Consider the following 27,625-nt stretch of genomic DNA (forward strand, 5'->3'; position numbering starts at 1 on the left):
GGACAGAGACATGAGACACGTTTAGGACAGAGACATGAGACACGTTTAGGACAGAGACAAGAGACACGTTTAGGACAGAGACATGAGACACGTTTAGGACAGAGACACGTTTAGGACAGAGACATGAGACACGTTTAGGACAGAGACATGAGACACGTTTAGGACAGAGACATGAGACACGTTTAGGACAGAGACACGTTTAGGACAGAGACATGAGACACGTTTAGGACAGAGACAAGAGACACGTTTAGGACAGAGACATGAGACACGTTTAGGACAGAGACAAGAGACACGTTTAGGACAGAGACATGAGACACGTTTAGGACAGAGACATGAGACACGTTTAGGACAGAGACATGAGACACGTTTAGGACAGAGACATGAGACACGTTTAGGACAGAGACATGAGACACGTTTAGGACAGAGACATGAGACACGTTTAGGACAGAGACATGAGACACGTTTAGGACAGAGACATGAGACACGTTTAGGACAGAGACATGAGACACGTTTAGGACAGAGACATGAGACACGTTTAGGACAGAGACATGAGACACGTTTAGGACAGAGACAAGAGACACGTTTAGGACAGAGACATGAGACACGTTTAGGACAGAGACATGAGACACGTTTAGGACAGAGACACGTTTAGGACAGAGACAAGAGACACGTTTAGGACAGAGACATGAGACACGTTTAGGACAGAGACATGAGACACGTTTAGGACAGAGACATGAGACGTTTAGGACAGAGACATGAGACACGTTTAGGACAGAGACATGAGACACGTTTAGGACAGAGACATGAGACACGTTTAGGACAGAGACATGAGACACGTTTAGGACAGGGCAGTGTTGATTTCGTCGACTAAAACTATGACGAAAAATGTTAGTTGACTACCTTTTTTCACTGACGAAAAGTACATCAAAACTAAATAAAAACTAAGCTATGATGACTAAAACTAAGACTAAATATATTGACAATTTCATCAACAAATAAAAACTAGACTAAAGTGTTAGTGAGGATCTAGTGGAGAAGAGATCCAGTAAAAGACAAGTCATTTTATGTTTGGTTGCGCTCGGGTGTTGAGCTCTGAAAATAGCAGATCTACAAGCTTGTAGATCTGCTATTTTCAGCATGCAACCAAGCGTAAAATCAGCCATTACGACGCCATCAAGGCACCGCCAAAACACATTTTAGTCGACTAAAACAACTGTAGATTTAGTCGACTATAATCTTATGATATTTAGTCGACTAAAACTAGACAAAAACTAAAACATTTCAGATGACTAAAATATGACAAACTAAATGGAATTGTATTCAAAAGACTATGAATAAAACAAAATAAAAATTTGCTGTCAAAATCAACACTAGGACAGGGGTCCTAGGACCCCCTAGCTGACACAGACATGAGACACGTTTAGGACAGGGGTCCTACGACCCCCTAGCTGACACAGACATGAGACACGTTTAGGACAGGGGTCCTACGACCCCCTAGCTGACACAGACATGAGACACGTTTAGGACAGGGGTCCTAGGACCCCCTAGCTGACAGAGACATGAGACACGTTTAGGACAGGGGTCCTAGGACCCCCTAGCTGACAGAGACATGAGACACGTTTAGGACAGGGGTCCTACGACCCCCTAGCTGACACAGACATGAGACACGTTTAGGACAGGGGTCCTAGGACCCCCTAGCTGACAGAGACATGAGACACGTTTAGGACAGGGGTCCTAGGACCCCCTAGCTGACAGAGACATGAGACACGTTTAGGACAGGGGTCCTACGACCCCCTAGCTGACACAGACATGAGACACGTTTAGGACAGGGGTCCTAGGACCCCCTAGCTGACAGAGACATGAGACACGTTTAGGACAGGGGTCCTAGGACCCCCTAGCTGACAGAGACATGAGACACGTTTAGGACAGGGGTCCTAGGACCCCCTAGCTGACAGAGACATGAGACACGTTTAGGACAGGGGTCCTAGGACCCCCTAGCTGACAGAGACATGAGACACGTTTAGGACAGGGGTCCTACGACCCCCTAGCTGACAGACATGAGACACGTTTAGGACAGGGGTCCTAGGACCCCCTAGCTGACAGAGACATGAGACACGTTTAGGACAGGGGTCCTAGGACCCCCTAGCTGACAGAGACATGAGACACGTTTAGGACAGGGGTCCTACGACCCCCTAGCTGACAGACATGAGAGACACATTTTTTTGTTTGCTCTTTTTTCCCTCTACATCTATACCTCTTTGACAAAAATAGCAGATCTACAAGCTCACAACGAAGCAGACGCTCTGAACCACCTAAGCTGGCTCCTTTCCAAGTGAAGGAGCAGCGGCTCTACTCAGAGTCTCATCCTATCTCTAAGGGACAGACCACCCACCTGTCATTATCTATCTCTAAGGGAGAGACCACCCACCTGTCATTATCTATCTCTAAGGGAGAGACCACCCACCTGTCATTATCTATCTCTAAGGGACAGACCACCCACCTGTCAATATCTATCTCTAAGGGACAGACCACCCACCTGTCATTATCTATCTCTAAGGGACAGACCACCCACCTGTCATTATCTATCTCTAAGGGACAGACCACCCACCTGTCATTATCTATCTCTAAGGGACAGACCACCCACCTGTCATCCTATCTCTAAGGGACAGACCACCCACCTGTCAGAGAAAAGTCATTTTGTCCGCTTGTATCTGTGATCTTATTGTTTCATTGTATCTGTGATCTTATTGTTTCATTGTATCTGTGATCTTATTGTTTCATTGTATCTGTGATCTTATTGTTTCGCTCATGAAAGAATAAAGCAGGCATTATGATGCCACCAAGGTCTGTCAAAATACATTTTAGTTGACTAAAATCAACTGCAGATTTAGTTATTTTAGTGGAATTGTATTCAAAAGGCTAAAAGATTATGACTAAAACTACATAAAATGTGCTGTTAAAATGTATACTGTTTAACTAGAGGATGTACCCAGGGCTGCATAGCCGCGGGAAGACCTTTTAGGTTATGGGTGCGGTATGCGCACCTCATGAAGACCTTTTAGGTTAGGGGTGCGGTATGAAGACCTTTTAGGTTAGGGGTGCGGTATGAAGACCTTTTAGGTTAGGGGTGCGGTATGAAGACCTTTTAGGTTAGGGGTGCGGTATGAAGACCTTTTAGGTTATGGGTGCGGTATGCACACCTCATGCACGCGCGCGCAGCGAGGACCCCCCTCACGGTTCTGGGCGGATTGGGTTCGTTTTTTTCCCAGTTTTTGGTTTCTTTATTTCGGTTTTAGGGTTAGGGTTAGGGTTAGGGTTAGGATTAGGGTTAGGATTAGGGTTAGGGTTAGGGTTAGGTTAGAGTTATGTTATTTCATTCTTATTTTTGCCTGATTTTACCGATTTATTATCAAAAAATTGTTTTTATTTTTTTTGATGGGGGGGCGGTAGGTGGTGCGGTACCTGGGGGGAGGGGGGGCGGCCGCACCCCCAGCACCCCTACTTCCTGCGGTACTGCAGGGCTGTGAGCAGAGATTTAATGTTTACCTGGAGGATGTACCCAGGGCTGTGAGCAGAGCTTTAATGTTTACCTGGAGGATGTACCCAGGGCTGTGATCAGAGCTTTAATGTTTACCTGGAGGAAGTACCCAGGGCTGTGATCAGAGCTTTAATGTTTACCTGGAGGAAGTACCCAGGGCTGTGATCAGAGCTTTAATGTTTACCTGGAGGAAGTACCCAGGGCTGTGATCAGAGCCTGCAGGAGTCCAGCGATGAAGACGAACGGGTTGAGTCGTGTGATGGCAAAGTACAGGGTCGGCAGGATGACCAGAGAGTGGATCATCAGGCCAATAATCACAGTGATGGTGTACATGCCCAGCTGACCTGTACATATTAACATAATAATAATAATAATAATAAATAGAAACGATCACAGTGGTTACATGCCCAGCTGACCTGTACATATTAAAATAATAATAATAATAATAATAATAATAAGTAGAAACGATCAGTGGTTACATGCCCAGCTGACCTGTACATATTAAAATAATAATAATAATAAATAGAAACGATCACAGTGGTTACATGCCCAGCTGACCTGTACATATTAAAATAATAATAATAATAAATAGAAACGATCACAGTGGTTACATGCCCAGCTGACCTGTACATATTAACACATTGACTGCCAGAGTTTATTCATAATGTACTCACCCCCTTGCCAGCGATTTGCGTGTTTTTTTTTGTTGTTATTTTGTTATTTAAATTCATTTAAGTTTCTCTGGCTGCGGTTATAAACACATACGAGGATCAACCAGCAGAGAGCAGCAAATTGACACCTCGATGACTCGCTGACTCACTCACCCCCTCCAAACAGGCTCAAACAGTCAAATACGTCATAACCGGATGTGACGTTTTCGACAATCGCCGATCGCCGACTAGACCGTTGTGATACACGACGACGATGACTGTTAGTCACCCAGACCAAAGAAAATAGAAGTGGAGCTCTCTGTTCCTTTTTTATACCGTGTGAAAAACCGTGTTTTTCCCTATTCTGGCCGAAAATGACCGGGAAAAAAAATGTGACCCGGAAACTGAATCTGCGTTATGCATCCGGCTCCGGGTGAGTGTGACGTAAGTGGAAAACGAAACTGATGATGAAAAATAAACAGAAGGAGGCACGGTGGCACAGTCGGTAGTGCTGTCGCCTCACAGCTAGAAGGTCCTGGGTTCGATTCCCGCAGGGGACGCTGTGGGCGCTGGGGGTGTGTTCTCTCCTCCGCGTCATCAGTGCCCATACCCTAGGTGGGGTTGGCGAAAGGGCCTTTCTGTGTGGAGTTTGCATGTTCTCCCCGTGTCTCCTAGGGTAGGTACCCTCACAAAAACATGCAGTAATCCTGGTCACTATACTGCCTCCCCCTGGCCAGCCGGGGCGCCTGATGGAGGGGAAGGGAACTGGTTGGAATAACGTGTTCCTTCCACGCGCTACGTCCAACCAGGGAAACTCTCCCCTGTCAGGTGACAAGAAGGTCAGTTGGCTCTCATGCATTGAAGGAGGCATGAGCTCGGCCCTGGCCTCCCTAGGTTGGCAGAGGGAAGGTAGTGCCCAGGATTACATAGACAATTGGCACTGGGTGTAAAAAATAGGGTTACAAAATCGTGGGATAAAAATGTAGAAAAAAAAATGAAAACAATGAAAATTCCAAAGAACGAGTTAACTCGTTCTTCAGAATTGCGGCACGCAAGCGATGGATTTGAAAAACGAATTAACTTGATCTAGGCAATCAATGTGTTAAAATAATAATAATAATAAGAAACGATCACAGTGATGGTGAACATGCCCAGCTGACCTGTTCATATTAAATATGAACAGGTTATAATAATAATAATAATAATAATAATCATAACATGGTGTACATGCTGTACACCATGCTGTACCAGCTGACCTCCCATCTGCGTCAAGTCGTCCATCTCCACGATCTTCCCTGCGATCAGGAACAGGATGCCGACAGGAGTGTACCTGCACACATAAAAAATATATTATAATGATGATAATAGTAACAATAATAACTATTTCTTAGAAGTTTTAAGTGTGCCTGCAGCTCACTAAGTCTGTACAACCTTGTGTTCGGGAGGTAGGGTCAAATAATAATTATAGTGGGGGGAAATTGCAATTTGATCCACTTCCCGTGGTGGGATTGACTTCCGGTCCTTACCATTCTCTCTACGACCATTTCCCGGAAGTGGTCATTTTAAATTAAATTGGAAGTCTGTGGGACCACCCACCAAGTTTGGGACCTGTAGCATGCTGGGAGCTGGAGTTTTGGCTGTTTAAAGCCCAGCCAATAGGAAGACAGAGAAAGTGGGGCTTAAGCAATTACAGACCGTCCCTATTGGTAGTCCAAGTCCACAAACCAAGTTTGGAGACGGTAGCATGCTGCAAACTGGAGTTAAGGCTGTTTAAAACCCAGCCAATAGGAAGACAGAGGGGTGGGGCTTCAGCAATTGCAGACTGTCCCTATTGGTGGTCTAAGTCCACAAATCAAGTTTGGAGACATTAGCATGCTGCGAACTGTAGTTATGGCTACATAAAGCCCAGCCAATAGGTAGACAGATGGGGCGTGGCTTCAACAACCCCTCAAGGACCCCTGGGGGTCCCTGGACCTCACTTTGATAAACACTGGGATGGCTGGCCAATGGAAGGAGACATGGGCGGATCCCCTTGGTTATGGGGTTTACATACATCCAGGCTATGGGTAATGGCTATATAAAGTAACGGATTCACAAGCTTCGTGATTTGTTGTGAGCTTGTAGATTGGCAATTTTCACATTTGTTTCGTATGTGCAATTTTCGGCACGCAAATTCGCCCGCACGGTTGACAAAATCCCCGCAATATATACATCAAAACGTGTGGCTCGGCCGGGGAAAGTGTGCAACTCAATTTCTTGCCATTACGTGTTACCACGGCAACGTAATACGCAAGAAAAAACGCCAAAAATCTGCATTGACTTTCAAGCATACTGTTAAGTAGAAACATGAACAGGGACTTTAGCGTGGTTCAAACGGTATTCGAATATGTCACACGGCGCGACTCCATCGTTGTAACAGTTTTTTGCTTAACTACTGCTGTAGTCTGTTCTCACCAAGTGGGCCGTAGAGACCCCAAACCCCCGTTTATGGGTACGAGGAATCCATCGGTAAGGACCGGAAGTCAATCCCACCACCGGAAGTGGATCAAAGTGCTATTTTCCCCCACTATGATCATTTATTTCACCCTACATACCAAACACAAGGTCGCCCAGACTAAGCGAGCTCCAGGCACACTTACAATGTCTGAGAAATCGTTTCTAGTTATGATCCTCATCATCATCATCATCATTATTATGATTATTATTATATCAGTACTAATAATGATTCTTACCACATGGTGATGGTGACCAGTCTATTATCATTATTAATACTAATAATTATTCTTACCACATGATGATGGTGACCAGTCTATTATCATAATAATCATTCTTACATTACATTACATTACAGTCATTTAGCAGACGCTTTTATCCAAAGCGACTTACAATAAGTGCATTCAACATAGGTAGGGAACGAAAACTACTAATCACCAGAAGTCTGAAGTGTATTTTCTGCGAAAACAAGCAACCAAGAGTATACCTAGCGCTAAGGTAAAAGTGCATTATATCAGCTACCTATTTCCTTAACCAGATGAGACAAAAATAGCAAAATCAAATGAGCACGAGCTAAAACAAATAAGTGCATCGACTGAACAAGATCCAATAAAACAAGCGTTCGTACAACTAGTTAACAACAAGTAGGCCAGGCAGAGAGGATGGGTAGTGTTTCCTGAAGAGGTTGGTTTTCAGCCTGCGGCGAAAGATGGGCAGTGACTCTGTCCTGACATCAGTGGGAAGTTCATTCCACCACTGTGGGGCCAGAACAGAAAAAAGTCGTGACCGTGTGGATCGGCCAGAAGGACCCTTGAGTGACTCAGTCGCCCCGAGGTGGCAGACCGAGGTGGTCGGGCAGGGGTGTAGGCATCGACCATAGCCCGGAGGTAAGAAGGAGCTGTTCCTTTCACTGCCCTATAGGCTAGCACCAGGGTTTTAAACTGGATGCGAGCCACTACGGGGAGCCAGTGTAGAGAACGGAGAAGGATAGTTGTGTGGGAGAACTTGGGGCGGTTGAACACCAGAAGAGCCGCAGCTTTCTGAACAAGCTCCAGGGGTCTGATGGCAGATGCTGGAGCACCAGCAAGGAGGGAGTTGCAGTAGTCCAGGCGGGAGATGACAAGAGCCTGGATGAGCACCTGGGCTGCCTTCTCCTCGAGGAAGGGGCGAATCCTCCTGATGTTGTAGAGGAGGAATCTGCAGGACCTTGTCACTGATGCGATGTTTGCCGAGAACGACAGTTGATCGTCCAGGGTCACACCCAGATTCTTCGCAGTCCGAGTTGAGGTAATAATCATTCTTACCACATGATGATGGTGACCAGTCTATTATCATAATAATCATTCTTACCACATGATGATGGTGATCAGTCTATTATCATAATAATCATTCTTACCACATGATGATGGTGACCAATCTATTATCATAATAATCATTCTTACCACATGATGATGGTGACCAGTCTATTATCATAATAATCATTCTTACCACATGATGATGGTGATCAGTCTATTATCATAATAATCATTCTTACCACATGATGATGGTGACCAGTCTATTATCATAATAATCATTCTTACCACATGATGATGGTGACCAGTCTATTATCATAATAATCATTCTTACCACATGATGGTGATCAGTCTATTATCATAATAATCATTCTTACCACATGATGATGGTGACCAGTCTATTATCATAATAATCATTCTTACCACATGATGATGGTGACCAGTCTCATGATGGCTTCATTCAGAGAGTCAAAGAAGTCTCTGAGCACCTGTCCTTGTTCCTTCATGTTCCCTATGATGAGTCCAAAGCACATGGAGAACACCACCAGGCCCAGGGCGTTGACCCCGTTCACATCCCCCGGCACCGGGATCACCTCCACACGCTCCACCTGCAAGCAACCAACTAACTGAGTAACTGACTAACTGAGTAACTGCCTAACTGAGTAACTAACTAACTGACAAACAGAGTCTGGTCTTAGATTTAATCAGGTCTTAGTCTAGAGTCTGGTCTTAGGTTTAATCAGGTCTTAAAGTCTAGTCGTGGGTTTGATCAGAGGGCAGAGGACCTGAAAGATCTCACACTAATATATGGACTAGTAGCAGCAGTAAATCAGTAATATATGTGGGGCCAGCCCATGCAATGCTTTATAAGTTATTAAAAGGATTTTCAAATCTATTGTGGACGTAATGGGCAGCCAGTGAAGGGCGGCCAACACCAGTGTTATATGTGCTCTGTGACAGGTGTCAATCACAAGTCTGGTGTCAGTCACAAGTCTGGTGTTCTGCACTAGTTGTAGTGGAGACATAGAGGAGACATAGAGGAGACATAGAGGAAGAGGAGGAGACATAGAGGAGACATAGATGAGACATAGAGGAGACATAGAGGAAGAGGAGGAGACATAGCTGAGACATAGAGGAGACATAGAGGAGACAGAGGAAGAGGAGGAGACATATGAGACATAGAGGAGACATAGAGGAGACATAGAGGAGACATAGAGACATAGAGGAGACATAGAGGAGACAGAGGAAGAGGAGGAGACATAGAGGAGACATAGAGGAGACATAGAGGAAGAGGAGGAGACATAGCTGAGACATAGAGGAGACATGGAGACAGAGGAAGAGGAGGAGACATATGAGACATAGAGGAGACATAGAGGAAGAGGAGGAGACATATGAGACATAGATGAGACATATAGGAAGAGGAGGAGACATAGGAAGAGGAGGAGACATAGAGGAAGAGGAGGAGACATAGAGGAAGAGGAGGAGACATAGAGGAGACATAGAGGAGACATAGAGGAGACATAGAGGAGACATAGAGGAAGAGGAGGAGACATAGAGGAAGAGGAGGAGACATGGAGACATATATGAGACATAGATGAGACATAGAGGAGACATATAGGAAGAGGAGGAGACATAGAGGAAGAGGAGGAGACATGGAGACATATATGAGACATAGATGAGACATAGAGGAGACAGAGGAAGAGGAGGAGACATAGAGGAAGAGGAGGAGACAGAGGAGGAGACATAGAGGAAGAGGAGGAGACATAGAGGAAGAGGAGGAGACAGAGGAAGAGGAGGAGACAGAGGAAGAGGAGGAGACAGAGAGGAAGAGGAGGAGACATAGATGAAGAGGTGGAGACATAGAGGAAGAGGAGGAGACATTGAGGAAGAGGAGGAGACAGAGGAAGAGGAGGAGACATTGAGGAAGAGGAGGAGACAGAGGAAGAGGAGGAGACAGAGGAAGAGGAGGAGACAGAGAGGAAGAGGAGGAGACATAGATGAAGAGGTGGAGACATAGAGGAAGAGGAGGAGACATTGAGGAAGAGGAGGAGACAGAGGAAGAGGAGGAGACATTGAGGAAGAGGAGGAGACAGAGGAAGAGGAGGAGACAGAGGAAGAGACATTGAGGAAGAGGAGGAGACATTGAGGAAGAGGAGGAGACAGAGGTGGTATAAGCCAAATTCCATTCCCCAAAGCTCGGTCACTCGCTCACTCTCCTCGCTTCCTCCACTCGCGCCTAAGCCCCGCCCCTGCGAGGAGCCGAGGATTATTTGCGAGGACGGAGTGGTCGAGTGGTTGCCGTCAAGGATCGGACTGCACTTAGCGTCATTTCAAAGCGACGGCAAATTCCGCGATCACTTAACGTCTCAAACAGCTGGACCAGAGCCGTGGATGAAAATATAATGCATAGAATATGCAGGTATAGAATAATACAGAATATAAGAATAGACAATTCATCAATGTGGATGGCCACATTGTTATCTTTATAGTTAACATTTTGCGCAAAGCCATTTATTCCTGAAATAGTGAACGAAGCGCCAGGATGAGCAAACTTACATTTATGAATTAAATCCTGACCCGTCCCTCTTTTTGCTCGTACAGTCCCCAGACCCCCCACCCCCGCAGCAGTCCCGCACGGCACTGCTGCTTATAACAGCCACCGTATATTACAGAGTATGTCTGACTGACATCATTCATGCAGGGTGGCAATACGTCCTCTTTTACCCGGACATATCCTCTTTTGGGGGGCTGTCTGGGGGGGTTTTATAAAACCCTTCAAATGTCCGGGGTTTTGAGAGTTTGGGTGATATCCCCCCCACTTCTGGGACGAAGAAAAAAGAAAAAAACTCAGACGATTTTGTGATTTTGCTTGATATTGTTTGACAGCGAAATAAATCATGACTGATAAGACATGAAAGAAGACCCTTCACAGCTAAAAGAGAATTTAAATTTTTAAGAATCGGTTCAGAATTGAATGAGTACGGCTATAGTTAAAGCGTAAAGTGTCCTCTCCTATATTCAGTCTATATATAAATACAATACATTATTTTAAACATAATCTTTGTCACAGTAATTTATAGTAGTCCATGCACTGCATTGAGGCATGACGCAAGGAGAGAAATGAACTATCAGCTTTAGACAGAATAAGAGTGCACAATATATTACAATGTATATAATTGTATTATGCTTTATATCATACAACGCAATAAAGCCAGTGGCTTGTTGCGTCTTTTCTGTTAATTTACACTGTGTGTGTGTGTGTGTGTGTGTGTGTGTGTGTGTGTGTGTGTGTGTGTGTGTGTGTGTGTGTGTGTGTGTGTGTGTGTGTGTGAGAGAGAGATGCGCAACGAGTGATCGGCGGGGGCGAAGGGGGCGGGGGGCAGCCGGTGTTTTCGGCATGGTTTCGGGTTTCAAGCATTGTTTGTGTGGCCACATGTGGAGGAGGACCATGTATACGTCACGGGAGAAGGGAAAAAACAAAAAAAACGTGTACACGTGATGCGGAAGTCTGCCGCGGAGGAGCTGTGGAGAGTGGTCGAGCCTACACTTGATGTACACTCGCTAAATGCGGAAGTAGAGAGCCTCCTCGGCTCCTCCACTCGACTCCACTCCTCCAAGAAGCAACTGAATAATTGGACCCTGACTACTTCCGGTTTGGAGTCGGAGTGACCGAGTGGGAGTGAGCGAGTGGCCGAGATTTTCGGGTTTGGAATTTGGCTATAGAGTCCTTTACAGTTATCTAGACAGGAAGAGACAATATTAGAAATGCAGGTCTTGATCATTAAGAAGGTAAATGGTAGAAACAGGACTGGGTTAGCCTAACGTTCTGTACATGGAACTCACCTGCACCTCCTCCCGCTCCTCCTCCTCTGTAGCGTTGGAGGCGGAGCTCCAGGTCCCGTTCAGCACGCCGCCGCTGGTGTTCCCAGCCGCCGTGCTGATCGTCACCGTCACCAGCCTGGTGCTGTACTTGGTCTTAAACTGTTAACAGGAAGTGATGTGTTCTGTACTTGGTCTTAAACTGTTAACAGGAAGTGATGTGTTCTGTACTTGGTCTTAAACTGTTAACAGGAAGTGATGTGTTCTGTACTTGGTCTTAAACTGTTAATAGGAACAGGAAGTGATGTGTTCTGTACTTGGTCTTAAACTGTTAACAGGAAGTGATGTGTTCTGTACTTGGTCTTAAACTGTTAACAGGAAGTGATGTGTTCTGTACTTGGTCTTAAACTGTTAACAGGAACAGGAAGTGATGTATTCTGTACTTGGTCTTAAACTGTTAACAGGAACAGGAAGTGATGTGTTCTGTAATTGGTCTTAAACTGTTAACAGGAACAGGAAGAGATGTGTTCTGTACTTGGTCTTAAACTGTTAACAGGAACAGGAAGTGATGTATTCTGTACTTGGTCTTAGACTGTTAACAGGAAGTGATGTGTTCTGTACTTGGTCTTAAACTGTTAACAGGAACAGGAAGTGATGTGTTCTGTACTTGGTCTTAAACTGTTAACAGGAACAGGAAGTGATGTGTTCTGTACTTGGTCTTAAACTGTTAACAGGAACAGGACGTGATGTGTTCTGTACTTGGTCTTAAACTGTTAACAGGAACAGGAAGTGATGTGTTCTGTACTTGGTCTTAAACTGTTAACAGGAACAGGAAGTGATGTGTTCTGTACTTGGTCTTAAACTGTTAACAGGAACAGGACGTGATTTGTTCTGTACTTGGTCTTAAACTGTTAACAGGAACAGGAAGTGATGTGTTCTGTACTTGGTCTTAAACTGTTAACAGGAACAGGAAGTGATGTGTTCTGTACTTGGTCTTAAACTGTTAACAGGAACAGGAAGTGATGTATTCTGTACTTGGTCTTAAAGGTACGGGCACACACGTAGTTGAGCCAGCTTGTCGGATGCCCTTGCAGCACTTCTGGCTGTTCCTTTAATTTGTTCCGGGGCTTTGACCAGCTGGTGGGCAGTGATAACAATGTGCTGTTTGTCCGTAAACGGTGCAAAGTATTCAGGCCATTCACCACAAATAAGGATGTTTACATTTATTGAAAAACGAGTGCATGTGTTATGTGTTTGTTCTGGAGGCTGGGTCACAGAAAGAAAACTACAAGTGAAGCCCAGCGGAGTGAACGCAGGAAGCATCTGTCCCATTGGTTAGTGCCTATCACTGCCGGGTCATTCAGCTGAACCCGATGATTCAGACTTCATGCCAGTGCACGCTCATCAGCTCTGTTAGCTTGTCTCATCGGGCGGTCTTAACGGTTTTTCCCCCTATCATGGGAGTGGATGGAACTTCCGGCCATTTGTCGCATATGTCTGCCCGCAACTATACTGTAAACATGAACAGGAAGTGTTCAGAAGGGTCCATTTGGTTTCTAACTATCAATCATTTGGCTGGGGGCCCTGTTTCCATAAATAGCTTCTACCATGAACACAAGACAGCAGAATGGAAGAATAAAAGTCAACAGAATAAAAGACAACAGAATAAAACAACAGAATGGAAGAATACAAGGCAACAGAATAAAAGACAACAGAATAAAACAACAGAATAGAAGAATAAAAGACAACAGAATTAAACAGAATAAAACAACAGAATAGAAGAATAAAAGACAACCGAATAAAAGACAACAGAATTAAAGACAACAGAATAAAACAACAGAATAGAAGAATAAAAGACGACAGAATTAAAGACAACAGAATTAAAGGCAACAGAATAAAAGACAACAGAATTAAAGACAACAGAATAAAACAATAGAATAGAAGAATTAAAGACAACAGAATAAAACAATAGAATAGAAGAATTAAAGTCAACAGAATAAAAGACAACAGAATAAAAGACAACAGAATAAAACAACAGAATAGAAGAATAAAAGACAACAGAATTAAAGACAACATAATAAAAGACAACAGAATTAAACAACAATAGAAGTATAAAAGACAACAGAATTAAACAACAGAATAGAAGTATAAAAGACAACAGAATAAAACAGAATAAAACAACAGAATAGAAGAATAAAAGACAACAGAATAAGACAACAGAATAAAACAACAATAGAAGAATAAAAGACAACACATGTACACACATGTTATTCTCACCTGCTGTGTGCAGGCTTTAACCAGGTTTGGTGGGAACATATTTCTGAAATAGGAAATCCAACATTGATTGATCGATGATACATTTAGAATAACTACTACTGGCATTTAACAGGCAAGCTTATCCGGAGTGAGCTTTTTTGTGTGTCAAATCATAAGAGCTAAAGTGGTCCAGTTTTAGCCTGGAATCCAGACTGATTCGCTCCGTTCAGCTTATTATCACTCGTCTTCTCAGTCTGGTAAGATTCCTATGTGCAAGGGGTGGGATGATTCTGATTGGTCTGTAAACAGGGAGCGGGACCAGAACCTTCCAATGAAATGGTCTGTGGGCGGGGCGGGATTGGAGCCTCGTAACGGAGAGTTGTTCTGGAGAAGGTCAGACTGAGTAGACATGAACAAAGCCAATCAGTCCAGTATGATAGAGACTACAGTCTGATAGAGACTACAGTCTGATAGAGACTACATTATGATAGAGACTACAGTATGATAGAGACTACAGTATGATAGAGACTACAGTATGAGTCTGATAGAGACTACAGTATGATAGAGACTACAGTATGATAGAGACTACAGTCTGATAGAGACTACAGTATGATAGAGACTACAGTATGATAGAGACTACAGTATGATAGAGACTACAGTGTGATAGAGACTATGGGCCCTATTTTAAAATAGTGAAAATAGTCCATCTATGTTGACACGTTGTGAGCTTGTAGATCAGCTATTTGAACTATTTTAAAATGTATTTCAAACTAGTGAAACATGCCCTTTAGGCATAAGTGGTAAGGCAAGATAGGGCCCTATATGTTCTCCATAGCTTAATACACTGGTCCTCTAACGGTACAAATATATTCCATAACGGTACAATCTTTGTCAAGTAGGCTCGTGGCCTACATGAATGACAGTTCAGTTCAACTTTATTATTGTCCCAAAAGGGCAAATAGGTTTACAGCAAGAGTTAGCAAAACATATTACATACATTAAACATATCTCTCACTGCCGGTCGCTGCGTGCGCATGCGCCCTGTTCCCTCATTGCAAGAATTGGGGGGGGGGGGGGGGGGGGTGGGATGGAATGGGCAAAAAAGCACTACTCTCACGTCCTGCCTCCAAAGGGGGGCAGTGCGTGAGGGGAGCGAAGCGAAGGCGTGTGTGTGCGCGGGTTATGTTACATGCATGAGATCCATGTGTTTGTGTGTGTGTGTGTGTGTGTAGAGGCCTGGAGTTTGTCCTTGGTGTTTCACCCAGTCTAGTTCTCGTTCGCTGGTGTCAGAGCGATAACACAGCGAGTTGTGAAGCTGTGGGAGACGCCCTTGATTGGGTTCCGACCAACAAAGTCATAACAACAGGTGTCCATGAGGGGGGGGGGGGGGGGGGGGGGGAGGAGACCTTGGGTGGGTGGGTGGGGGGGGACCATCTCCACATTGTAGCCACCAGAGGAAAAGTCCGGGGGGGGGGGGGGTCCAAATCGATCCAAATAATCCATATTCATTCGTTTAACCGAAGCAGACAATTTATCTACTTTTTTCATGCTGGCTCATCCAGCCTGGTTCTAATCATGTTCATATCGCCCCGCAGAGCAGTGACTCTCTCAGCGATGATTTCCAGTGTGCGACCTCTGGCTGAGATGTCGTCCACAACACGTTTCATGTCCGAGACCGATGTCTTGATGTTGTCCAACATGTGTTCTTTCTCAGAGAGCGATGCCAGCTTGGTGTCTAGCTTGGACTCTCTCTCCAAGATCGATGCCAGGATGGTGTCCAGCTTGTGGACCCTCTCGTTCATGTTATTCGTGTCGCGTTTCAGTTCAGTGGTCACACCCGACTGAGTCGCCAGCGCTCTGCCCAGCTCTACTATCATGACAGGCAGCCTTGGGGCTCCTTCCAGGGCAGCTGTCTTGCCAATTTTCCGATCCACAAGTGCAATGCCCATTCCAATCAGCAAAAAACCTGTTATCATAAGAACGAAATTATAGACATCTTCAATGTCCTCCACCGACAAAACTTCCAGACACAGAACTCTCCACTAATCATAGTAGGAGTCCCTTATGTATCCGGCTGAAAAAGTCCCATCGGGACACCAATCACATTGCCATGAATAGAATACGTTTGTATAGTCATTTATTTAACCCATACCGAGCAGTGTGTGTTTAAGTTACACTAAAATAAAGCAGTCATGTAGGCTATTCCCCGTGAGACTCTGGCTGCAGTGAGTCCTGCGTCGCCGCGTTAATGAGAGATAGCCTGGAGAGAGTGATAATCGTGTTTCTATGCTTAACCCAGGTCGTACATAACTCCATATAGGACCCGCTACTGTATAGGTTTGGAGACCTCAGTGTCCATGAAAAGATTACAGCCGCACCGCCAGTCCCGACTCCCGAAAATGCTCTCGTATAAGCGCTCGTATATTTTCAAATAGCCAATCTGCAATCTTATCTGAATGAATGTTAAAGCAGTTTGTTTAAATGAGTGAATGATTATACACCTAACTTGTAACATTGCAAATACGCTATGTTAGATTTTAATTGCTTGTCATTGTCACTTGGAAATAAAATAGGCGTGCATGTCCACGATGTATGCCTTTATAAAATTGTATATTTTCACAGGGATTATTTGTTAGTGTGTTTAGATATTCATTTTGGAGTGGATACATGTGTCCAGATGCCTGTCAGACGGTCAGACAATACTGCTCCTCAGGTCTATGATGGAACAAAGTCTACACACCCTCAGACCTGACCTGAGATCTGAGCGGGCCGTACGCTGAAGTCAAAGTCACTATAAAAAAATTGCGGCGATCTCGCGGTACGCCCATTATTTAGTCTACACCACTTTTATAAATAAGGGCCTATATGTTCTCCATAGCTTAGTAAAGCGGTCCTCATATAGAGACTAGGGCCCCTATTAAACACTTCTTAAATCCAGGTCTTTTGCGGTATTTAAGTGATAACGCCGCCATCTTATGCGCAATCCCTATTATGCAAGGTGCGCTGAACACAAACACTTAAGGAATAAGACTCACCAGCATATTTTAGGCATGGGGGAGTGTCCATATGTTAATTAAGGGAGCAATGCGGTATCTGCTATTATTTATGCACCTTCACTCTAAAAGACTCACTGCATACCGCTAAGACCTGGTCAGACCACAGTGCAAAAATAAATGTTACGTTGTAACACCGACAGTCTAACTAATCCGTGCTCATTCAATTCTAAACTTTATTATTATTGAATTATAATTCAAAGTTCTCTATAATCTGTGAAGTGTCTATTTTCATTAGGTGTATCAGCCATGATTGTATTGTCTCTCCATCAAACAATGTCAAGCGAAAAGGAAACATGGGCCGGTGACAGCGCACGTATGGACAGAAAGCTACAGTAGTTATGACGGCCACGTATGGACAGAAAGCTACAGTAGTTATGACGGCCACGTATGGACAGAAAGCTACAGTAGTTATGACGGCCACGTATGGACAGAAAGCTACAGTAGTTATGACGGCCATGTCTCTCCTTTCAATGTGAGGTTTCTTTGTCTTTCCTCTCACCGCTTAACACACGGACAATAGCACTGCGTCTTGTGCTGATCTTAAAGGGAATGGCAGCGGGTTCTCTGATTGGATTGATTAAAGTAACGCCCAAACACACCCATGACTAATTCAGGGCAGTTTTACAGCATAGCGCCTTGGTGGAGTGCACACATTACCACACCCATAATAATAATAATAATTATAATTATAATTATAATTATAATTATAATTATAATTATAATTATAATTATAATAAGGGTAATAATAATAATAATAATAATAATAATAATAATAAGGGTAATAATAATAATAAGGGTAATAATAATAATAAGGGTAATAATAATAATAACTAGAAAATGTCTCCGCCAGCACACCCGTGCTATTTTAATAGCACGGGTCGTCTTGGTAGAACGGGTCGTCTTGGTAGAATGTGCGTGGTTTTTGGTGTTCTGCAGGGGCGACTGAATATGTAGTGTCTGCATCTAAAAAATGTTCTTCTTGAAGCAATGTGTCATATGGGAGTCCTCGTAATTGACTGGTTTGTTCAAATGCTTGTCTGTCTTCTTCATCTTCATTGTCTTGAACAGTTTCAGCAGTTGATTGGTGTGTTTGATCTATGTCAGTTTTCTCTAGTGCTACATAATGTATTTGATCAAGGTGGCCAATTGTTACAGTATTAAGACTTCGGCCTTGTTGTGGGATCAATTCAACTCTATAGTCCTCTTCTGTGTTACTGTTGTAGATGAGTATGCTTTCTTAGTTTTGGCCTTGGAGCTTTGGCCTTCTGCGCCTTTGCTTGACCAATCTTAGGTGTTCTCAGAGGGACACACACACGCACGGACGGGTGATTTGTACTGATTGATCCTGTCTTACCTCACTTCAAGAAACGTAAACGGCTTTTTGAAGTGACACACCTATTTATAGGATTTTATTTCGTCATACGTCCCTCTAGCCAATCAAAGGCATTGGTGTCAACATATTGACACGTGTCACGTGGAGCTTGACCAATGTTAGCTTGGCTAGGGGCCATGCTCACACACGGCGGGATGAAGCGAAAACATACTCTCCACCTACGGCGGAGACAATAAGGGTAATAATAATAATAAGGGTAATAATAATAATAATAAGGGTAATAATAATAATAATAATAATAATAATAATAATAATAATAATAAATGATCATAATAAACATAATAACCTGATGAGGTCCAGAAAGGCATCAGCAGGGCTGACTTGCTCTATCTTCTGTTGTTTTCCAAACTCGTCTTTGGATCCTTTTCCTGGGTGGATGATGAGGACGACGAAGATGCCCACAAACACAGCGATGAAGGTGGTGCTCATGTAGTAGATGACCGCCCGCATGCCCATCTTCCCTGACGCCTTGCTGTCCAACGCTGCCATGCCTGTTGGCACAGAGACCTATGGTCATGAGGTGTGGTCTATCTATGGTCATGAGGTGTGGTCTATCTATGGTCATGAGATGTGGTCTATCTATGGTCATGAGGTGTGGTCTATCTATGGTCATGAGGTGTGGGTCTATCTATGGTCATGAGGTGTGGTCTATCTATGGTCATGAGGTGTGGTCTATCTATGGTCATGAGGTGTGGTCTATCTATGGTCATGAGGTGTGGTCTATCTATGGTCATGAGGTGTGGTCTATGGTCATGAGGTGGGGTCTATCTATGGTCATGAGGTGTGGTCTATGGTCATGAGGTGTGGTCTATCTATGGTCATGAGGTGTGGTCTATCTATGGTCATGAGGTGTGGGGTCTATGGTCATGAGGTGTGGTCTATCTATGGTCATGAGGTGTGGGTCTATCTATGGTCATGAGGTGTGGTCTATCTATGGTCATGAGGTGTGGTCTATCTATGGTCATGAGGTGTGGTCTATCTATGGTCATGAGGTGTGGTCTATCTATGGTCATGAGGTGTGGTCTATCTATGGTCATGAGGTGTGGTCTATGGTCATGAGGTGGGGTCTATCTATGGTCATGAGGTGTGGTCTATCTATGGTCATGAGGTGTGGTCTATCTATGGTCATGAGGTGTGGTCTATCTATGGTCATGAGGTGTGGGTCTATGGTCATGATGTGTGGTCTATCTATGGTCATGAGGTGTGGTCTATCTATGGTCATGAAGTGTGGGGTCTATGGTCATGAGGTGTGGTCTATCTATGGTCATGAGGTGTGGTCTATCTATGGTCATGAGGTGTGGCTATGGTCATGAGGTGTGGGGTCTATGGTCATGAGGTGTGGGGTCTATGGTCATGAGGTGTGGTCTATCTATGGTCATGAGGTGTGGGTCTATCTATGGTCATGAGGTGTGGTCTATCTATGGTCATGAGGTGTGGTCTATCTATGGTCATGAGGTGTGGTCTATCTATGGTCATGAGGTGTGGCTATGGTCATGAGGTGTGGTCTATCTATGGTCATGAGGTGTGGTCTATCTATGGTCATGAGGTGTGGGTCTATCTATGGTCATGAGGTGTGGTCTATCTATGGTCATGAGGTGTGGTCTATCTATGGTCATGAGGTGTGGTCTATCTATGGTCATGAGGTGTGGTCTATCTATGGTCATGAGGTGTGGTCTATCTATGGTCATGAGGTGTGGTCTATCTATGGTCATGAGGTGTGGGGTCTATGGTCATGAGGTGTGGTCTATCTATGGTCATGAGGTGTGGCTATGGTCATGAGGTGTGGTCTATCTATGGTCATGAGGTGTGGTCTATCTATGGTCATGAGGTGTGGGTCTATCTATGGTCATGAGGTGTGGTCTATCTATGGTCATGAGGTGTGGTCTATCTATGGTCATGAGGTGTGGTCTATCTATGGTCATGAGGTGTGGCTATGGTCATGAGGTGTGGTCTATCTATGGTCATGAGGTGTGGTCTATCTATGGTCATGAGGTGTGGTCTATCTATGGTCATGAGGTGTGGTCTATCTATGGTCATGAGGTGTGGTCTATCCATGGTCATGAGGTGTGGTCTATCTATGGTCATGAGGTGTGGTCTATCTATGGTCATGAGGTGTGGCTATTGTCATGAGGTGTGGTCTATATATGGTCATGAGGTGTGGTCTATCTATGGTCATGAGGTGTGGGGTCTATGGTCATGAGGTGTGGTCTATCTATGGTCATGAGGTGTGGTCTATCTATGGTCATGAGGTGTGGTCTATCTATGGTCATGAGCGAGGTGTGGTCTATCTATGGTCATGAGGTGTGGGGTCTATGGTCATGAGGTGTGGTCTATCTATGGTCATGAGGTGTGGGTCTATGGTCATGAGGTGTGGTCTATCTATGGTCATGAGGTGTGGTCTATCTATGGTCATGAGGTGTGCGTCTATGGTCATGAGGTGTGGTCTATCTATGGTCATGAGGTGTGGTCTATCTATGGTCATGAGGTGTGGGGTCTATGGTCATGAGGTGTGGTCTATCTATGGTCATGAGGTGTGGTCTATCTATGGTCATGAGGTGTGGCTATGGTCATGAGGTGTGGGGTCTATGGTCATGAGGTGTGGGGTTTATGGTCATGAGGTGTGGTCTATCTATGGTCATGAGGTGTGGGTCTATCTATGGTCATGAGGTGTGGTCTATCTATGGTCATGAGGTGTGGTCTATCTATGGTCATGAGGTGTGGTCTATCTATGGTCATGAGGTGTGGTCTATCTATGGTCATGAGGTGTGGTCTATCTATGGTCATGAGGTGTGGTCTATCTATGGTCATGAGGTGTGGTCTATCTATGGTCATGAGGTGTGGTCTATCTATGGTCATGAGGTGTGGTCTATCTATGGTCATGAGGTGTGGTCTATCTATGGTCATGAGGTGTGGTCTATCTATGGTCATGAGGTGTGGTCTATCTATGGTCATGAGGTGTGGTCTATGGTCATGAGGTGTGGTCTATGGTCATGAGGTGTGGTCTATGGTCATGAGATGTGGTCTATCTATGGTCATGAGGTGTGGCTATGGTCATGAGGTGTGGTCTATCTATGGTCATGAGTTGTGGTCTATGGTCATGAGGTGTGGTCTATGGTCATGAGGTGTGGTCTATGGTCATGAGATGTGGTCTATCTATGGTCATGAGGTGTGGTCTATCTATGGTCATGAGGTGTGGCTATGGTCATGAGGTGTGGCTATGGTCATGAGGTGTGGCTATGGTCATGAGGTGTGGTCTATCTATGGTCATGAGTTGTGGTCTATCTATGGTCATGAGGTGGGGTCTATCTATGGTCATGAGGTGTGGGTCTTGACCCAAAGAACAAGATCACGGATACAAGCGGTCAAAATGAGTTCTCTCAGACGGGTGGCCTGCCTCTCCCTTGAGGAGTTACAGTCATCTAGGACACTGTTTCCTCTCCCTTAAGGAGTTACAGTAACCCTAACCCTAACGGGATTATTATTATTACTACACCCCCCCCTCCAGAACCATGCCGGTCCGCGAACATTTTATGAACTGTCAGCTGGTCCGTGGTAACAGAAAGGTTGGGAACCCCTGATCTAGGAGACAGATAGTTGGCCTCTCCCTTGAGGAGCTCATTCATCTAGGAGAGACTCTCAGTCATCTAGGAGAGACTCTCAGTCATCTAGGAGAGACACTCAGTCATCTAGGAGAGACTCTCAGTCATCTAGGAGAGACTTTTAAAGCCATCAGTCCACATCAATGCAGCTCCTTGCAACCATTACACAGTACTATTCCCTCATAAGGTGAAGATTCAGAATACAGACATTATTATCTATTCCCAGGATAAAGTGGAACGTCCCTTTAGGGCCTGATAGACCTCATTATGGGAATCATTTTAAATCTGCTGCATTTAGCCTGCATGGCTTATGCTCTATTTGAGTTAGTTTAACATTTAGCCTGCTCTATTCTATCTAGTTTAACATTTAACCTGCTCTATTTGAGTTAGTTTAACATTTAGCCTGCTCTTTGAGTTAGTTTAACATTTAGCCTGCTCTATTTGAGCTAGTTTAACATTTAGCCTGCTCTATTTGAGTTAGTTTAACATTTAGTCTGCTCTTTGAGTTAGTTTAACATTTAGCCTGCTCTATTTGAGTTAGTTTAACATTTAACCTGCTCTATTTGAGTTAGTTTAACATTTAACCTGCTCTATTTGAGTTAGTTTAACATTTAACCTGCTCTATTTGAGCTAGTTTAACATTTAGCCTGCTCTATTTGAGTTAGTTTAACATTTAGCCTGCTCTATTTGAGTTAGTTTAACATTTAGCCTGCTCTATTTGAGTTAGTTTAACATTTAACCTGCTCTATTTGAGTTAGTTTAACATTTAACCTGCTCTATTTGAGTTAGTTTAACATTTAGCCTGCATGGCTTACGCTCTATTTGAGTTAGTTTAACATTTAGCCTGCTCTATTTGAGTTATTTTAACATTTAGCCTGCTCTATTTGAGTTAGTTTAACATTTAACCTGCTCTATTTGAGTTAGTTTAACATTTAACCTGCTCTATTTGAGCTAGTTTAACATTTAGTCTGCTCTATTTGAGTTAGTTTAACATTTAGCCTGCTCTATTTGAGTTAGTTTAACATTTAACCTGCTCTATTTGAGCTAGTTTAACATTTAGTCTGCTCTATTTGAGTTAGTTTAACATTTAGCCTGCTCTATTTGAGTTAGTTTAACATTTAACCTGCTCTATTTGAGCTAGTTTAACATTTAGTCTGCTCTATTTGAGTTAGTTTAACATTTAGCCTGCTCTATTTGAGTTAGTTTAACATTTAGCCTGCTCTATTTGAGCTAGTTTAACATTTAGTCTGCTCTTTGAGTTAGTTTAACATTTAGCCTGCTCTATTTGAGCTAGTTTAACATTTAGCCTGCTCTATTTGAGCTAGTTTAACATTTAGTCTGCTCTATTTGAGTTAGTTTAACATTTAGCCTACTCTATTTGAACTAGTTTAACATTTAGCCTGCATGGCTTACGCTCTATTTGAGTTAGTTTAACATTTAGCCTGCTCTATTTGAGTTAGTTTAACATTTAACCTGCTCTATTTGAGTTAGTTTAACATTTAGCCTGCTCTATTTGAGCTAGTTTAACATTTAGTCTGCTCTATTTGAGTTAGTTTAACATTTAGCCTGCTCTATTTGAGTTAGTTTAACATTTAGCCTGCTCTATTTGAGCTAGTTTAACATTTAGTCTGCTCTTTGAGTTAGTTTAACATTTAGCCTGCTCTATTTGAGCTAGTTTTAACATTTAGCCTGCTCTATTTGAGCTAGTTTAACATTTAGTCTGCTCTATTTGAGTTAGTTTAACATTTAGCCTGCTCTATTTGAGCTAGTTTAACATTTAGCTTGCTCTATTTGAGCTAGTTTAACATTTAGCCTGCTCTATTTGAGCTAGTTTAACATTTAGCCTGCTCTATTTGAGTTAGTTTAACATTTAGCCTGCTCTATTTGAGCTAGTTTAACATTTAGCCTGCTCTATTTGAGCTAGTTTAACATTTAGCCTGCTCTATTTGAGCTAGTTTAACATTTAGTCTGCTCTATTTGAGTTAGTTTAACATTTAGCCTGCTCTATTTGAGCTAGTTTAACATTTAGCCTGCTCTATTCTATCTAGTTTAACATTTAGCCTGCTCTATTTGAGCTAGTTTAACATTTAGTCTGCTCTATTTGAGTTAGTTTAACATTTAGCCTGCTCTATTTGAGTTAGTTTAACATTTAGCCTGCTCTATTCTATCTAGTTTAACATTTAGCCTGCTCTATTGTCTGCTCTATTTGAGCTACTATGTTGTGATGCTGTGATGTCAGTGAGGATGCTGTGATGTCATACACAAAGTTGTGATGTCATTGAGGATGCTGTGATGTCATAGAGGAAGTTGTGATGTCATTTAGGATGCTGTGATGTCATTGAGGATGCTGTGATGTCATTGAGGATGCTGTGATGTCATACACTCTATGACATCAACTTCCTGTATGACATACAGGAAATTGTGATGTCATTGAGGATGCTGTGATGTCATACAGGAAGTTGTGATGTCATTGAGGATGCTGCGATGTCATTGAGGATGATGTGATGTCATTGAGGAAATTGTGATGTCATTGAGGATGATGTGATGCCATTGAGGATGCTGTGATGTCATTGAGGATGATGTGATGTCATTGAGGAAGTTGTGATGTCATTGAGGATGCTGCGATGTCATACAGGAAGTTGTGATGTCACACAGGAAGTGTGTTACCTGTGATCAGACTGGAGATGAGCAGTGGCAGGACTAACATCTGCAGCATCCTCATCAGCAGCTCTCCAGGAAAGGAGAAGTACTTCACCTCCCGGTAGGTCATCTTATAGGGTCGTAGGGCAAAGCCTAGGATCACACCTGTAAACATAACATATAGGTAGGTCATCTTATAGGGTCATAGGTCATCTTATAGGGTCATAGGTCATCTTATGGGTCGTAGGTCATCTTATAGGGTCGTAGGTCACCTCATAGGATTACTTACATACAGTACAATTCAAAGGAGAAGCTTCTGGTCTGTCCCTATAGCAGTGGTTCTCAACCTTTTCAGGCCGCGACCCCCCAAAATAATCATATTTGAACTGGGGACCCCCCAAAATAATCATATTTGAACTGGGGACCCCCCAAAATAATCATATTTGGTGGCTGGTCCCACAGACTTCCAATTTCATAAAAAATTACCGCTTTCGGCTTTTCTTTCCTACTTCTGGTTGGTCAGATTGCCTTCAACCACACACTCTCTGACTGGTGTATAGCTCAATGGTGCAACTCGGAAGCAGTGGCGTCGTTACGTGGGGGCTTCGGGGGCTATAGCCATCAATGTTTTATCCAAAGCCACCAATTTAAAAAAAAATAATAATAATAATAATAATAATAATTATATATCTATAACCCTAACCTAACCCTACCCCTAACCCTAAAACCGAAATAAAGTAACAAAAAACGGGGAAAAAAGTACCCGAATCCGCAAAAAAAAATCGCTCGCGCGCAGGGGGGGCACATGCACGCGCACGCCGTTGCCTGGTGGGCCTCTACTAGGTTGGGGGCTTACCCCAACCTAGTAGAGACCTAGCGACGCCTCTGCTCGGAAGTGGATCTGTTCACTTAGGGTTTTACCAGGATGTGGTCGTACGCCCCTACCTCCCCAACCCTAGCCTGGGACAAGACAAATCTGCCAGTGCAAAACACAAAAAACTAATTGCCCTCAACTATTTGGGTCTGGCACCGCTCTGTTGTGAATCCATTTCCTGATCCCGAAGTCTGGGGTGACCAATCAGGGCCCAGTATTCAAATATGGGAAACTAATTGGTAGTTGGTTGTAGGTCTAACCAATTGCATCCAGAGCCATTCTTTTAGTCCCGCCCCTTGGGGAAAAAAACGTCCTCATATAGAAGCACCAGACTCATATCCACACAGCGTAGTCTGGCTACCCGAACCCAAGGTCGCCCTGGTATGACAGTGGACCTGGGTGCTGCTCGGCAGCAGTGTTTACACTTCAAATGGCCATACTTCAGTGTTATAGCAGTGTTTACACTTCAAATGACCATACTTCAGTGTTATAGCAGTGTTTACACTTCAAATGGCCATACTTCAGTGTTATAGCAGTGTTTACACTTCAAATGGCCATACTTCAGTGTTATAGCAGTGTTTAACACTTCAAATGGCCATACTTCAGTGTTATAGCAGTGTTTAACTCTTCAAATGGCCATACTTCAGTGTTATAGCAGTGTTTAACTCTTCAAATGGTCATACTTCAGTGTTATAGCAGTGTTTAACTCTTCAAATGGTCATACTTCAGTGTTATAGCAGTGTTTAACTCTTCAAATGGCCATACTTCAGTGTTATAGCAGTGTTTACACTTCAAATGGCCATACTTCAGTGTTAGAGCAGTGTTTAACTCTTCAAATGGTCATACTTCAGTGTTAGAGCAGTGTTTAACTCTTCAAATGGCCATACTTCAGTGTTATAGCAGTGTTTAACTCTTCAAATGGTCATACTTCAGTGTTATAGCAGTGTTTAACTCTTCAAATGGCCATACTTCAGTGTTATAGCAGTGTTTAACACTTCAAATGGCCATACTTCAGTGTTATAGCAGTGTTTAACTCTTCAAATGGTCATACTTCAGTGTTATAGCAGTGTTTAACTCTTCAAATGGTCATACTTCAGTGTTAGAGCAGTGTTTAACTCTTCAAATGGCCATACTTCAGTGTTATAGCAGTGTTTAACTCTTCAAATGGTCATACTTCAGTGTTAGAGCAGTGTTTAACTCTTCAAATGGCCATACTTCAGTGTTATAGCAGTGTTTAACTCTTCAAATGGTCATACTTCAGTGTTATAGCAGTGTTTAACACTTTAAATGGCCATACTTCAGTGTTATAGCAGTGTTTAACACTTCAAATGGCCATACTTCAGTGTTATAGCAGTGTTTAACACTTCAAATGGTCATACTTCAGTGTTATAGCAGTGTTTAACTCTTCAAATGGTCATACTTCAGTGTTATAGCAGTGTTTAACACTTCAAATGGTCATACTTCAGTGTTATAGCAGTGTTTAACTCTTCAAATGGTCATACTTCAGTGTTATAGCAGTGTTTAACACTTCAAATGACCATACTTCAGTGTTATAGCAGTGTTTAACTCTTCAAATGGCCATACTTCAGTGTTATAGCAGTGTTTAACTCTTCAAATGGCCATACTTCAGTGTTATAGCAGTGTTTAACACTTCAAATGGCCATACTTCAGTGTTATAGCAGTGTTTAACACTTCAAATGGCCATACTTCAGTGTTATAGCAGTGTTTAACTCTTCAAATGGCCATACTTCAGTGTTATAGCAGTGTTTAACACTTCAAATGGCCATACTTCAGTGTTATAGCAGTGTTTAACTCTTCAAATGGCCATACTTCAGTGTTATAGCAGTGTTTAACACTTCAAATGGCCATACTTCAGTGTTATAGCAGTGTTTAACACTTCAAATGGCCATACTTCAGTGTTATAGCAGTGTTTAACACTTCAAATGGTCATACTTCAGTGTTATAGCAGTGTTTAACTCTTCAAATGGCCATACTTCAGTGTTATAGCAGTGTTT

The 27,625-nt window shown here is 43.3% G+C and overlaps 1 protein-coding gene across 1 annotated transcript in view; it reads right to left on the reverse strand.

The window, feature by feature from the left end:
* The window catches only part of LOC308079089 (excitatory amino acid transporter 1-like), a gene marked incomplete at both ends in the record, with an annotated part of 69,329 nt that overhangs the window by 41,331 nt on the left and 373 nt on the right, over nt 1-27,625 (reverse strand). The window contains 7 exons of the mRNA XM_080420429.1: nt 3,723-3,877; nt 5,440-5,518; nt 8,397-8,581; nt 11,817-11,954; nt 14,070-14,112; nt 18,784-18,988; nt 24,764-24,901. Of these exons, the coding sequence (XP_080276555.1) occupies nt 3,723-3,877; nt 5,440-5,518; nt 8,397-8,581; nt 11,817-11,954; nt 14,070-14,112; nt 18,784-18,988; nt 24,764-24,901 (943 nt within the window). The remainder of the gene's footprint in view (nt 1-3,722; nt 3,878-5,439; nt 5,519-8,396; nt 8,582-11,816; nt 11,955-14,069; nt 14,113-18,783; nt 18,989-24,763; nt 24,902-27,625) is intronic.

Source organism: Gymnoscopelus braueri, assembly GCF_963280865.1.
Source record: "Gymnoscopelus braueri genome assembly, chromosome: 22".
In the NCBI taxonomy this organism is placed as follows: domain Eukaryota; kingdom Metazoa; phylum Chordata; class Actinopteri; order Myctophiformes; family Myctophidae; genus Gymnoscopelus; species Gymnoscopelus braueri.